General features: G+C 38.0%; 1 protein-coding gene across 15 annotated transcripts in view; it reads right to left on the reverse strand.

Annotated features, from left to right (window-relative positions):
* The window catches only part of RBMS3 (RNA binding motif single stranded interacting protein 3), a 1,420,870-nt gene that overhangs the window by 291,412 nt on the left and 1,117,157 nt on the right, over positions 1–12,301 (reverse strand). For all 15 annotated transcript variants that reach the window (XM_072650014.1, XM_072650009.1, XM_072650015.1 and 12 more), the window contains one exon: positions 6,101–6,258. In XM_072650014.1, the coding sequence (XP_072506115.1) occupies positions 6,101–6,258 (158 nt within the window). The remainder of the gene's footprint in view (positions 1–6,100; positions 6,259–12,301) is intronic.

Raw genomic sequence — 12,301 nt, forward strand, 5'->3', positions numbered from 1 at the left:
AAGAGGCAGCACAAGAGGACCTGGGTTCAGGTCCCCTAAGAAAGCCCCTCATTTTTAGGATTCTAGACAACTCTCTAAGATTATACATTATCCAGAAATGTCTGACCCATTTTGGCCAAAGGAGTTTCCCCATCTGAACATTCCCCATGTCAATGAAATCACAGGTCCAATCCTATCTTGAACATAGGAGCATGCAACTGGAGCTGGAAGAGACCTCCAAGGCCAACCAATCTAACCCCTTCATTTTACTGACAGAAAACAAAATCTCAGACAGGTTGTATTTTTTTCTAGATCTTATAGGTAGCAAATAGTGGAGGAAGTATTTGAACATAGTTCAAATTTACTCCAAAAGTCAATGACTTCCCACTGAACCATGCTGCCTCTTCCAAATCACTAAGTGTTTGAGGGTCTTGAAAATAGAATAGGGATTGAACCTATGATTCTAGTGTTCTAGGTAAATCTTAGGAGAGGGAGCTCCCTTTATCAGGGCTTATTGCCATCATCTTTGAAATTTCTGGACTTTGATGATTGCCTAGAATTAGAAATTACCATGAGTGAAGAAAAAATTCTTATCATTCGTACATATGTAAATTGGCTTCCATTAGAGTTTCCCTTCTTTTCTTAGAGGAAGGAAAGGCTACATAAAATAATTTACTTAAGGAACACTCGCATTCATCGGGGGAACTCCTTGTCCCTTACATCATAAAAGCTGATCAAGGTGTGTAGAATCAGATTAAATAAAAATTAACCCTGGGAAATGGAAAGGATGTTGTGGGAACTGGGCTCTCAGAGGCCAAGGAACTCACTATTTTTCCCCTGCTTCATTCATCCCAGATGTTGAAGGTGGTGGCTCCACTGTGAACTTTCTCCCTCCCAGCCAGCCCCTTCCCACCCTCTGCTTCGGTCATTTTCTGCCAGATGCCCCATAACATTCCTTTAATGTGATTTTTCTTTCTTTTTTTTTCCTTTGGTTGGACCATTGGTCTCATGTTTCTGAGAAAAGGAAGTGGATAACAGAAATATGCAAAAATTTCTCCCCAGGCTAGACCTGATTTATGCTGTGATCTCTATGCTCACAGGTAAGGTATTCTGTTGGCGCCTGCCACAAACTCTCACAGTAGTTGCTAAGGGTAAGACCATCAGTATTTCCATCATAAACTTATATTTTCAAAGGTTTACGACCTGGTCATAAAATGTCACCTAGGGGGTGAATCTTACAAAGTTGTTTTAAGTTACAAGAGTGTAAAAGAATAGTAAAAAAATGAATAAAAGGATGTTCCTAATTGTACGTGCTTTTCGGATGCTTCTAGAGGTTTCAAAGGCCTATAATTGAGCAGCCCATGGGCCTTCCAAACATAAAGATCAGTGATGCTTTGAAGTCGGGCATTTTCAAAATAAAATGAGAATCCCTCTGCTACTCTAAGAGAGGTTGCTAAGGAAGAGGATGCACTGTTGTTTCTAAATAACACAATAATGAAGATTTCTCTCCCAGCCTTCCACATATATTAGGGATTGAGGCACAGGCACAGGGAATGAGACTCTCATAGTTGGAAAGGTCTGAAAATGACCGACTGTAAACATGATGCATATTGAACCAGTTACTGAGAACTCAAAGCTCTGAACACTCATAAATGAGCTATAGACAGCAATTGAAACTGACACAAATATGGGTCTGTTGCTCCAGCCAAACCAACAAATTCAGAACTGGAGGTATACTGGCTTTCTAGGAGAATGAATGATTTGTACGGATGACAATGCTGAGTGGATGATATCACTGTTTGTTGTCATTCCTCCCAGAATATCTGGTCTGCTGGGGACTACCTGCATGTATTTGGACAATCATTCCTACTTCTTGGATCTTAGTTACCTCAGCTATAAAAGGAAAGGACTAAAATAGACCACCTTCAAGGTCCCTTTCAGCTCTTAGATCTTACAGTCCTCCACCCTTAAACATACACCCTGTATTTGACTCAGTCAATCACCAAAAGTTTTTACTAAGCACTGCTATTGCTAAATACTGGAAATACAAAGAAAGAATTAAGAATTATTGACCTCATGAAGCTTAAATTCTAGTGGAAGAGACATGTTGATACCTAGTAGCATATGAAAGACACACAAAGAAGATAGAAGATAAACTTAAAGAGAATGCACAAGTTACTAAGCATCTTTCCTTAAGCTAAAGTAAGAACTAATCACTTCTCCATAATTTTAACAAGGTTTTGGGCTATCCACAAGAAATTATGCACAGTACCATATGATCCTCCAACTAAATCAAGGTCCTGCTCCATAGGAGCTTACTGCCTCATACTTTCCAGTGAGTGAAAAGTTGGAATATTTTTCAATATCAATATTCTTTTCTCTTATAGTCAATGCCACGGTAAGAAGGCTAAAACCTTGTAATCTTTTCTGATCCTGATTCTGTCATCCAACATGTTAGTTCTCCATGTCAACTGCATATCTGATAAGCATGTCATTGATATCTTCATTCCAATCACTGATAAAAATGTTGCACGCCAAAAAGCAGTGGATAGATGCCTAAGGCACTCTAATGGAGATGTCCTCTCACGCTGACACTGATCCATTAATAAGGAGTTTTTAAGTCCAATCCTTAAACCTGTTTAAATCCACTTAACTATATTATAGGAAATATTATTCTATCTTGTACACAAGGATAACGTCAAAGCTTTACTGAAATGTAGGCATATATTCTGTATACGGTGTTCCTATGATGAGTTTTTTTCTTGTTGAAAGATAAAAAAATTAAATTAAAAAAACATTTGTTGAGTGACTGCCTAGTGACCCTATCCACAAAATGAAACAAGATCTTTCTGAACTTTTATTTTTTATTTTCTCTTCATATTGTTATAGTGTATAAATATTAGATTCTTTACATTTATTTATTTATTTTATTGATGTACCAGGCTTCAATATTTCTGATCATGGCTCTCTAAAATCTCCTCCTATTCCACACATAAAAAATTCTTTTAAAATATATGTCTCACAATTACTTTGACTCTTCGTAATTTTAAGCCAGGGATTGATGACAAACTCCCTGACCTATAGTGTGTAGATAACCTTCTTTCCTCTTCAGAAAAGTGGTAACGTCTCTGCCATTCTTGACCACTATCTTTCAGAAATTATTACCAGTCGAACAGCAATCACACCTATCATTTATTTCTGTAGTTGAGAAGCAGCGTGGCATAGTGAGTCAAATGATTAACTTGGAGACAGGAAGACCTGGCTTTAAATCTTGCCGTTGATACCTGTTAACTGTGTGACCCAGGCTAACTCAGCTAACCTCTCTGAATTTTGACTTGCTTATCTATAAAATGAAGAGGTAAGACTAGATGAACTCTGTGTTTTCTGGCTCTAAAACTATTATCCTATGCCCCTCTCCTAGTAGGATAAAGGCGTAATCATAATAAACAGAACAGCACTTGAGACATTTAAAGTACTTTACAAATATCTCATTTTCTTCTTTCAATCACCCTGGGAAGCAGGAACTATGATCTTTCTTTTATAGATGAAGAAACTGAGGGTAAGAGAGGGTAAGTGACTTGCTCAGAGTCAGGAAGCTAGAAGTATCTAAGATACAATTTGAACTCATTTCCCTAACTTCAGATCCCATGCTCTATCCACTAGGCACCTGGCTGCTAAAGGATTCAAGGGTAAAGAGCAGTATAGCATTGAAACAATGAAACATAAAACGAAATCTGTAGAGAAAGAAAAGTTGGAATAAAGCAGGAAAATAGAGAGACCAGAGAAGTTTTTAACCTGCAATCCGTGAACATAGATAGACAGACAGACAGACAGAGAGATGGGTGTATGGATAGATATAAATATAAAGAGATATAGATATATACATATACATATGTATACAAACATATACATGCATGTATGTATATGAATATGTGCATGTGTATCTATATATGTATGCAAGTGAATGTATGTATCTGTATGCACATACATACTTATATACACAGTACATATTTACATAGACAGAGATTTAGATATAGATAACTGTTGTGATATAAATGGTTCCTTCGTCATTCTACATATACCATTTTATGCATTTAAAATATTATTCTGAAAGGGGGGGGTTAAATAGATTCACCAGACTTCTGTCCAAGGGGTTCCATGGTAAAAGAGAGAGAAGTAGGGAAGGGCACAGAGAGAGAGACAGAGACAGAGACAGACAGAGACAGAGAGGCAGAGAGAGACACACAGAAAGACAAAGAGTGAGTCAAATAGCCCTGGACTCGAGGTTGTTGGAATCGTGAAGAACGGGTTTAGGAGAAATGATGGGGAAAGAGATGAAAGACCAGAAGATGACTTTCAGAGAAGGGAATTTCAAATTTCAATATGATGTCAGTGACACATAATTATTGATGATGGAGACATCATTACATCATTTTTCACTCACATCTGGTTCTTCATGATGCCTATTTGGGGTTTTCTTGGTAAAGATGGTAGAGTGGTTTGCCATTTCCTTCTCTAGTTCATTTTACAGATGAGGAAACCGAAGCAAACAGGGGAAGTGTCTTGCCCAGAGTCACACAGCTACTAAGTGTCTGAGGCCAGACTTGAAATCAGAAAAATAAGTCTTCCTGACTCCAAACCTGGCACTCTGCCTACTGTATCACCTAGCTACCATGTTTCCATCTAAGGCATGGTCAAATCTTGAATGGTAGAGATGGAAAAAAGATAGAGGGCTTGAGGACGCTAGGCTTTGGGGAAAGAAAGTGTCATGTCTTTTGAAGGTGCCAAGCACAGGGCCTGGGGATGATGTAAAGAGGAAGACTGACAAAGGACTAATGAAAAAGAAGTTAAAGTGGACTGGGGGATGACAGAAAATGGGCCTAGGCTGGGTGACAGAGACAGATGGAGTAAATCTTAGGAGACGAATTTATAAAGTGTTGGTAGCAGAAGCAGCAAAGGAGTGGGAGTGGAGAAGGGGCATGCCTACTTTGCATCCTCCCAACTTAGAGGAATGAAGATGAGCTCTCCTCCAGAGACTGTGGTCTGGGATTGAGTGTCTTCTGGAGGTTTCCAGGTTTCTGGAGAACAAAATGATGGAAAGACCATGAAAAGAATCAGCTTAGGATGAAGTTTTCAGAGGGGACAACAGAGAACAGGCAAAAGAGGATAAGGGAAGGGAGGGTAAGAGTTGAGACGGATGGGGATGAATCCAGGAAAAGTCACAGAAGAAAAGTCTTTTTTCCCCTTCGAAATACCTGACTGAATCACAAGGGTTAGGGAAACAGAAGGACCAAATCTGCTAGCCACAGACCAGGAAAATGCCAGCTGAGCACAGCTCAAACCTGAAAATCATCAGCTTACCTTTACTTCCCAGTTCCATTTCTTTTCCTCTTTTCAGCCCTTCCTATTTTTATGTTCATGAAAGCACAGCAGGGATGATCATTTTCACTGCATTCCTGGCTGTGACCCCCTTTTGTAAACATTTCCTCAAAGTTAAAATGAAAACTCACCCTCCTTCCCCATCAATGACAGAAATGCTATCAGCATTTCCTCTGTTCTACCTAAAACATCAAAAACTAAACATCCTGGACCTCTCAAATGCAAATGCTCCTCCTGACCTTCTCTTAAGGCTCTGGAATCCTTGGGGCTTCCCAACAATTTAGGCTTCTCCAGATATGCCTCCTTTTCTCTTTCCTTCCTACTGGGAAATTTACCTTCATTTCTTTGGAAATCTACGTGAAACCCTTTGAATACTTTATTCACCGCATGGGTTATTTTGCTGTTGGGCGCTGGGCATTTATTATCTATGTCACAGCCTGGCAGGATCTGAGCTTGCTGAAACAAAGAGGCAGAGACAATGGGAGGAGAGGTAAATAGCATAAATATCTAGGAATTTGCCCACATACGCATGCCATCCGCACATATGCCAGCCTCTGGAATGGATGTACATTCATTCATGGTGGTATTCATCACTTCAAAGGCAGAAACACCCACATGATAAGCTGAAAGCCACTTTCAACTCTGTAGATGTCACAGTTCTGAGTCTCTGAGATGGGGAATGGAAAGCACACAAAAGAGAACACAGAGGAAACAAACTGAATAATAGGAGCAAGAATTTCACCTGGCAAATCCGACACCTCTGCTGACTCCGTTGGCGTCTCTCAATATTCTGGTGGAAATGACATGGCCGAAGGGTTTCAGCATGTTCTCCAATTCCTGCTCGTCCATGGAAATGGGTAAATTGGAGATGTATAGGTTTGTGGGGTCTTGTTCTTGTTGCTAAGACAAAAAAGAACAGAAAAAATTGCATTATATTATAAATGTCAGTGCCTATTTATTTGGGGTTTAATGATTAAACAAATAAAATGCCCAGGGCTCCTACAATGCAAGCCAATTAAACTCAGTAGATATTTATTAAATGCTTATTGTTTATAAGGCACTATGTTAAGTACTGGTTGACACCACCACAAAAATGAAATAGTCCCTGCCCTTATAAGGTGTACATTTTCCTTGAGGTGAGGGTGTGTATCACATGTACAAAAAAGAGTCACAGAATAAATGCCAAATCATTTCTAAAGGGTGAGCCATCTAATTTAGCCCTCACATTAAGTCAGGGATTCTGAATTCTCTCCCCACCATTTGACTGAAATGATTCTTCTCCTAGGTCACCCTCATCATCATTCTTGGAGACAATGCCATTCCCCCAGTCTTCATTCTCAAATATTCCAAATGACTTATGAATTGATGAATAGGTATTCCCTCTAACAAGAGAGATCACCCAACCACATCTGCTTCACCTGTGCAACTCTTATCTACTTCTTCCCGTAACTTTGCCCTCAATGTGTTTATGTTTGGCACAGGCATATCTCAGCATGCTTTCTCTGGATGATATAAGAATGCCAAAGAAACAGTTGGGTTGTCCATCAGCTATCCCTCACCCTTTCCTCATGACCAAACCATTTTTGGTTTTAACTCTAACTTATCTTTGATGACAATTTCCAATCCACTTCCCCTCCATAATTTCTCCATTTATAATGAGTTGATGGTTACACTGTGACAAATTGGACCTCAGGGACTGGACCATCGTGCCTTCTTTGGCAATACTTTCTTCCATTTTTCCCTCATTTCCCGTTTGAATTTAATTTTTTTACATTAGAAAAAGTGGTTGAAGTGGTGTCAGAAGGCATGGGCATGTATCCCAGGTCTGCCATGACACTTTTATGATCACAGAAAATTGTTTTACCTCCTTGGGCCTCTCCATTTTCTCATATGTAAAATTAGGGTGTGACATAGGAAGACCTTGAAGGGATTTTCAGTTTCAAATCTATGATCCTTGGCTGACTTGTTCAATTTATACCGTCCCCTAAATAAGGAACTTTCTCAAGGTTCAGTCCATCACCCAAATACTGCTTCACTACTAACTTAATACAAAGGAGATGAACAGCAAGGAGTAGTCAATATGTCAGAATTGGAAGCTGTAAACAATAGGGCTAATTTGAAACTTTAAAACAATGACAATAGCTACTGGGGAACTGAGCTATGAAAAGACTTGCCATCAAGACAGTATAGGCTTTATTTTGATATAAGAATGTAGAGAAAAACACACTCTTTCTTAAGTAGACACTATCTTTTCTCTCCTAGGCATATAAGACAAAGAAAAAAGTCAACTAAAAAAGGACTAAAGTCTAAATCAATACAACTCTCCAGTTTCTTACAGTATTTTCTAATCCATTTTCTTATCCATTATAGTGTGTTTATTTTTAATCAGAATGGGCCAGTCAGTGGAGCTGAATTTGTCACGTTGTAAGGAAGAACTCATTATAGATGGGAAATTATGGAGGAGAAGAGGAGGGAAAAATTGTCATCAAAGAGAAGTAAGAGTTATAGCCAAAATGGTTTGGTCATGAGGAAAGGGTGAGGGACAGCTGATGCATGACCCAACTGCTTCTTTGATATTCTTGTATGATCCAGGGAAAGCATGGAAGGCTTCCCAGTATATTTATTATATTCATGTAGCAGCAAATTAAGTAAGGCGATGTTATTCCTGCCTGACAGACCAGCAAACTGAGGAATAGACAAGTTAGTTGCCTGACATCACAAGTTCATTAGCACTGATAATAGAATAATAATAGATAAATGATAGATGATAATAGAATAGGACTCAGATCTGCTTCTTCCATTAGACAGGGTCACTATAATTACATCATTGTCTCCTAAAGAGCAAGGGCTAGTCTTTCAGTTTTCAGAATTCCCAGTATTCTTTGCATGAAAGAATAAAGCATGACAAATGCTATATCTTCTTTTTCTTGAAACAACAACAACAACTTTGTTATAAGGGCTGGAGAAGGAGAGAGGAAGGCATAAGGGTCATGGGTGATGTAAAAACAAAGAAAAAAACCCAGTAAAATCAATTAAAATAAATCTACTTAAAAATAAAAGTAAATGCCATTAACGTGTGCTCTTTGAGGAAGACCAGAGCCTGGACTTAAGGAAACGTTCCTTCATTCATACTACATCTATGAATTAAAGTTTCCAACAGCATGGAGCAGCTCCTCTGCATTGACAAAGAAGAATGTGGCATCACACGGTGGTATTTGCCATAAAGTTCTGCTTTTCAAAAGACAATATTAGTGCTGGATTCAAATTGAGCATGTTGACATAACTATGGAATATTGTGTTTAAATAATTTTTTAAAAAGCTTCTCCCCCCAAGACAGATACATGTTACTTTTACCCTTTAAAGAAAGTTAAAAATATTTGTTTGCTATATAATAAAGTATCCCAAAGGTCTTAATGTAGTTTAAATTATGATATATGTGTATAGGTATATATAAGTACTTATGTACATATACATATATGTGCATGTGTGAATATACACAAAATACATATGTGTATATGAACACATGTATATGTGTGTGTACGTATATTATTCTGATGCATTTGTATATAAACAGTACTTACGTATACATACATTTATTATAGACATACATAAATAATTATATCATGAGGAAAAAAATTGGTACTGGAGTCAGAGAATCTGTTCAAATCGCATGTCTGGCATAGATTACCAGTGTGATTTTAGGGAATAACAACTTTCCTGAATCTTAGTTCATTTCTAGTATTCAGTAGATGATTTGGGAAATACCTTCTGCTTTGGATCTCTGATATTGTATGTGATGCTGTGATATTCTGTGTTTATATTGCCTCTCCTATTTAGAATATAAGCTCTACAAAAAAAGGTACATTTTTTTTGCCTTTCTGTCTTTGTATCACTAGAACCTAGGACAGTGCCTGGGATACTCAATAAATGCTTATTCCTTGATGATGCATCACCTAGTAGAAAATAACCTCCTAGAGGGAAGGGACTTTTACAATTTTGTCTTTGTATCCCCAGCATTTGATAGAGTGCCTTGCACGATGTGGGCTTTTAATAAATGTTTATTGGATTGGGTGGGCAACTTACTCAAAAAGCTTCTATATTGTTTTCTTCAAAATAACCTCAAATTTCATTGGGCTTTTTCCTTTTATAACTCTTTTCTTCCTAATTTTCTGAAGTTGTCTTGTGTTATAGTCAACTCTCAGTCAATTGAATATCCCCCAATTTTTCTTGGGGGGAGGTACTGTTTTCTATCATTCTTGGATTTAAATTTTCATTCAATTTATATTCTTAGAGCCGGAAGGGAATTTAGATAACATTCCTTTACAAATCCCTGAGATGAAGAAATAGAAGCTAAAAGAATTCTCTTAGAAGGACCATAGCAGGTTATCATGAAAACAGCTATTCTAAGGATGGAAATGGAACTAGAACCCAGGTCCGCAGCTCCATTTAAGGGTCTCTGCTGGACTATTGCTCTTTCTCCATTCCACTTGAAGTCCTATATTCTGGGCCAAATAGAAGCCTGGAGAGACAAGAAAAATCTCTAGATTTTACCTGTCCAGTGACTTTAAAATACTCATCACTGAGATTTCATTCTAGAATGAAAGAAAAAATCATACAAGACCTTATACATAGTAGCAAACCTTAATTTGAATGGATGGATGGATGGATGGATATAGGACAGAAAATCAAAGTATGTCATTGAACTGTTAAACTACAGGCTCCCACAAGCTCTCACTGTGTATTTGGGGACTTTTCCCCATTCAATACAGGACCAGGTCACCTAATGATCCCTTTTCTCTATTTCAGTGGTTTAGGTTCTTTTTATGACTGGTTTAACTCCATTAAAAACTCATGAGCAAAAAAGTTTTTAAAATGTTGAGCTTCTTTATAGATGACAATGGAGGCTATTTCCCCCATTTCACAAAATAATTAAAATAATAAATGAAAAGTCACTTGTACACAGTATAAACAGTATATTTCTATGACATTAATAATATATTAAATATGTTTATATTACATTACTACATATTTATATATTAAATGATAAATTATATAACTTTAAAGTTTACAAAATATTTTAAATACATCATCTCATTTGACCAAAAGATCACATATTTATTTGAGAGAAAAGTGTCTTCCCTCATCTAAGTTTTTTTATTCTTTAATCCTTTTACCTGCATAACCACTTGTCCCTCTTCCTCTCCCCTCCTCCTCCTCATCCTCTGTTTTATAGTCCCATCTCCTCTCCTCTTTCCTCTTCTTTCTATATAAAATATCTATATTCATGCCCTAGATTTTTACTTATTTTAAAGAGCTTCGAGACATTTCCAGCTGAACCGAAAAGTGGAGTCTTAAGGAGGACTTAGGTCCTTCATCTATTTGAGGTTGGAGGTTATATAGGTGAAATATTTTATGGGTGTGTATGATTGCTGTTGGATGAAATAAGCGAGGGCTAAGTTAGATGGCCTGATCCTGGAAAGAGGTTTCCACTGTACTTGATATTTCAAGAGCTGAAAATTAGTTGAAAGTACTTGTATGTGAGAGACACTATACTTAACATCAGAGACACTAAGTTATTAGTGATGAGCAGTCTGAGATTCAAAAGGGGAATGCAAGGGAATGTAGGAAGGATCCATCATGATTAACCTATTGACCAAGGCAAATACAAACGGTCCTTTGATCCTATGAGATTGCCAGTAAATAAAGAAAAACAAATTCTTTTGTTCCCACTCACTTTGTCCTGTAAAAATAAAGCCCACATGTTCTTGTCTGAAAGTCTCCAATAAGGCTCTATTTTGTCTTTAGGTACAGCTGTTCAGGCAATTCTGGCTTTTGGATAATGATGTCATGGTCTTAACAATTGGCCCCCCTCTATGCAAACAACGAGACCTCAAGAGCGTGCTTTTCAAAGATCATCTCAAGTCCCAGATATTCATAGACTCACATTTCCAGTGAGGGAAAGGACCTGTCGTATCCAGAGCTTCTTAACTCATAAACCCTAGATTTCAAGGGGTCCATAAACTTGGATGGAAAATTAATACATCATTATTCCCAGTAATCTTTAATTGAAATTTTTCATTTCCTTGAATTATGAAGTTTTAAAAAATATTCTCAGAAGGGGTCGATAGCCTCCCACAGATTGCCAAAGAGGTTCACAACACCAGTAAGGTTAATAACCACTGGTCTCATGTCCTTAATTTACCAATGGGATTCTGAATGGAACTGATTTACCCAAGGTCACACAAGAGGTAAGTAGCAGAATCAGCACTCACACCCAAGTTTCTGTGATTCAGGTTCAGAATTCTACCTGCCACATCATGCTGCATGAACGCCCTTTGGGAAAGGAAAAATGAGCTATGTGGATAAAATGCTGGTCGTTTTTTTCTCCAACAGATTGGATAATTTTGATTGTCAAGAGAACCAAAGCAAAGCAAAGGTTTGTTGGTTTGTTTTCCCGTTAACAGGAAGCAAAGATGCAGACAGGTATTTTGGCTCTTATGAAGGTGCCCAGTGCCTTTGTTTCTGAATATCTCTTTTGGCATATCCCAGTTGATAGGTACCAAACTTAGACAAGTATCCAGGAAGTAGTGTATCACCGTGGCAATCACAATTCAACAGAAAATATAAGTGATGATTAAATGTAAGCAAGGTTCTCCCCCCACTGCCCCAGGAAATGAAGGTTTTAAATGAAAGATGAGTTGCTGAGCTGTATCATCTGAAGGTGGGAACTGACCTTCTGAGGTTCTCTGTACTCATGAAATTTAGCTAGATGGGACCTTCAACTCCAATGGAACAAACACTTCCTCATTTTACATGTGAGAAAACCGAAGCCCAAGTAACTTGCCCAAGGTCACACCACTGTGTTGAGATCAAACCAAAGTCAGCTCACTTCAAGTCCCTAGCTCTTTTTACCGGACCACCCTGCCCCTCTGGGCCTTGACCA

Source organism: Notamacropus eugenii, chromosome 3 (genome assembly GCF_028372415.1).
Source record: "Notamacropus eugenii isolate mMacEug1 chromosome 3, mMacEug1.pri_v2, whole genome shotgun sequence".
Taxonomy (NCBI): domain Eukaryota; kingdom Metazoa; phylum Chordata; class Mammalia; order Diprotodontia; family Macropodidae; genus Notamacropus; species Notamacropus eugenii.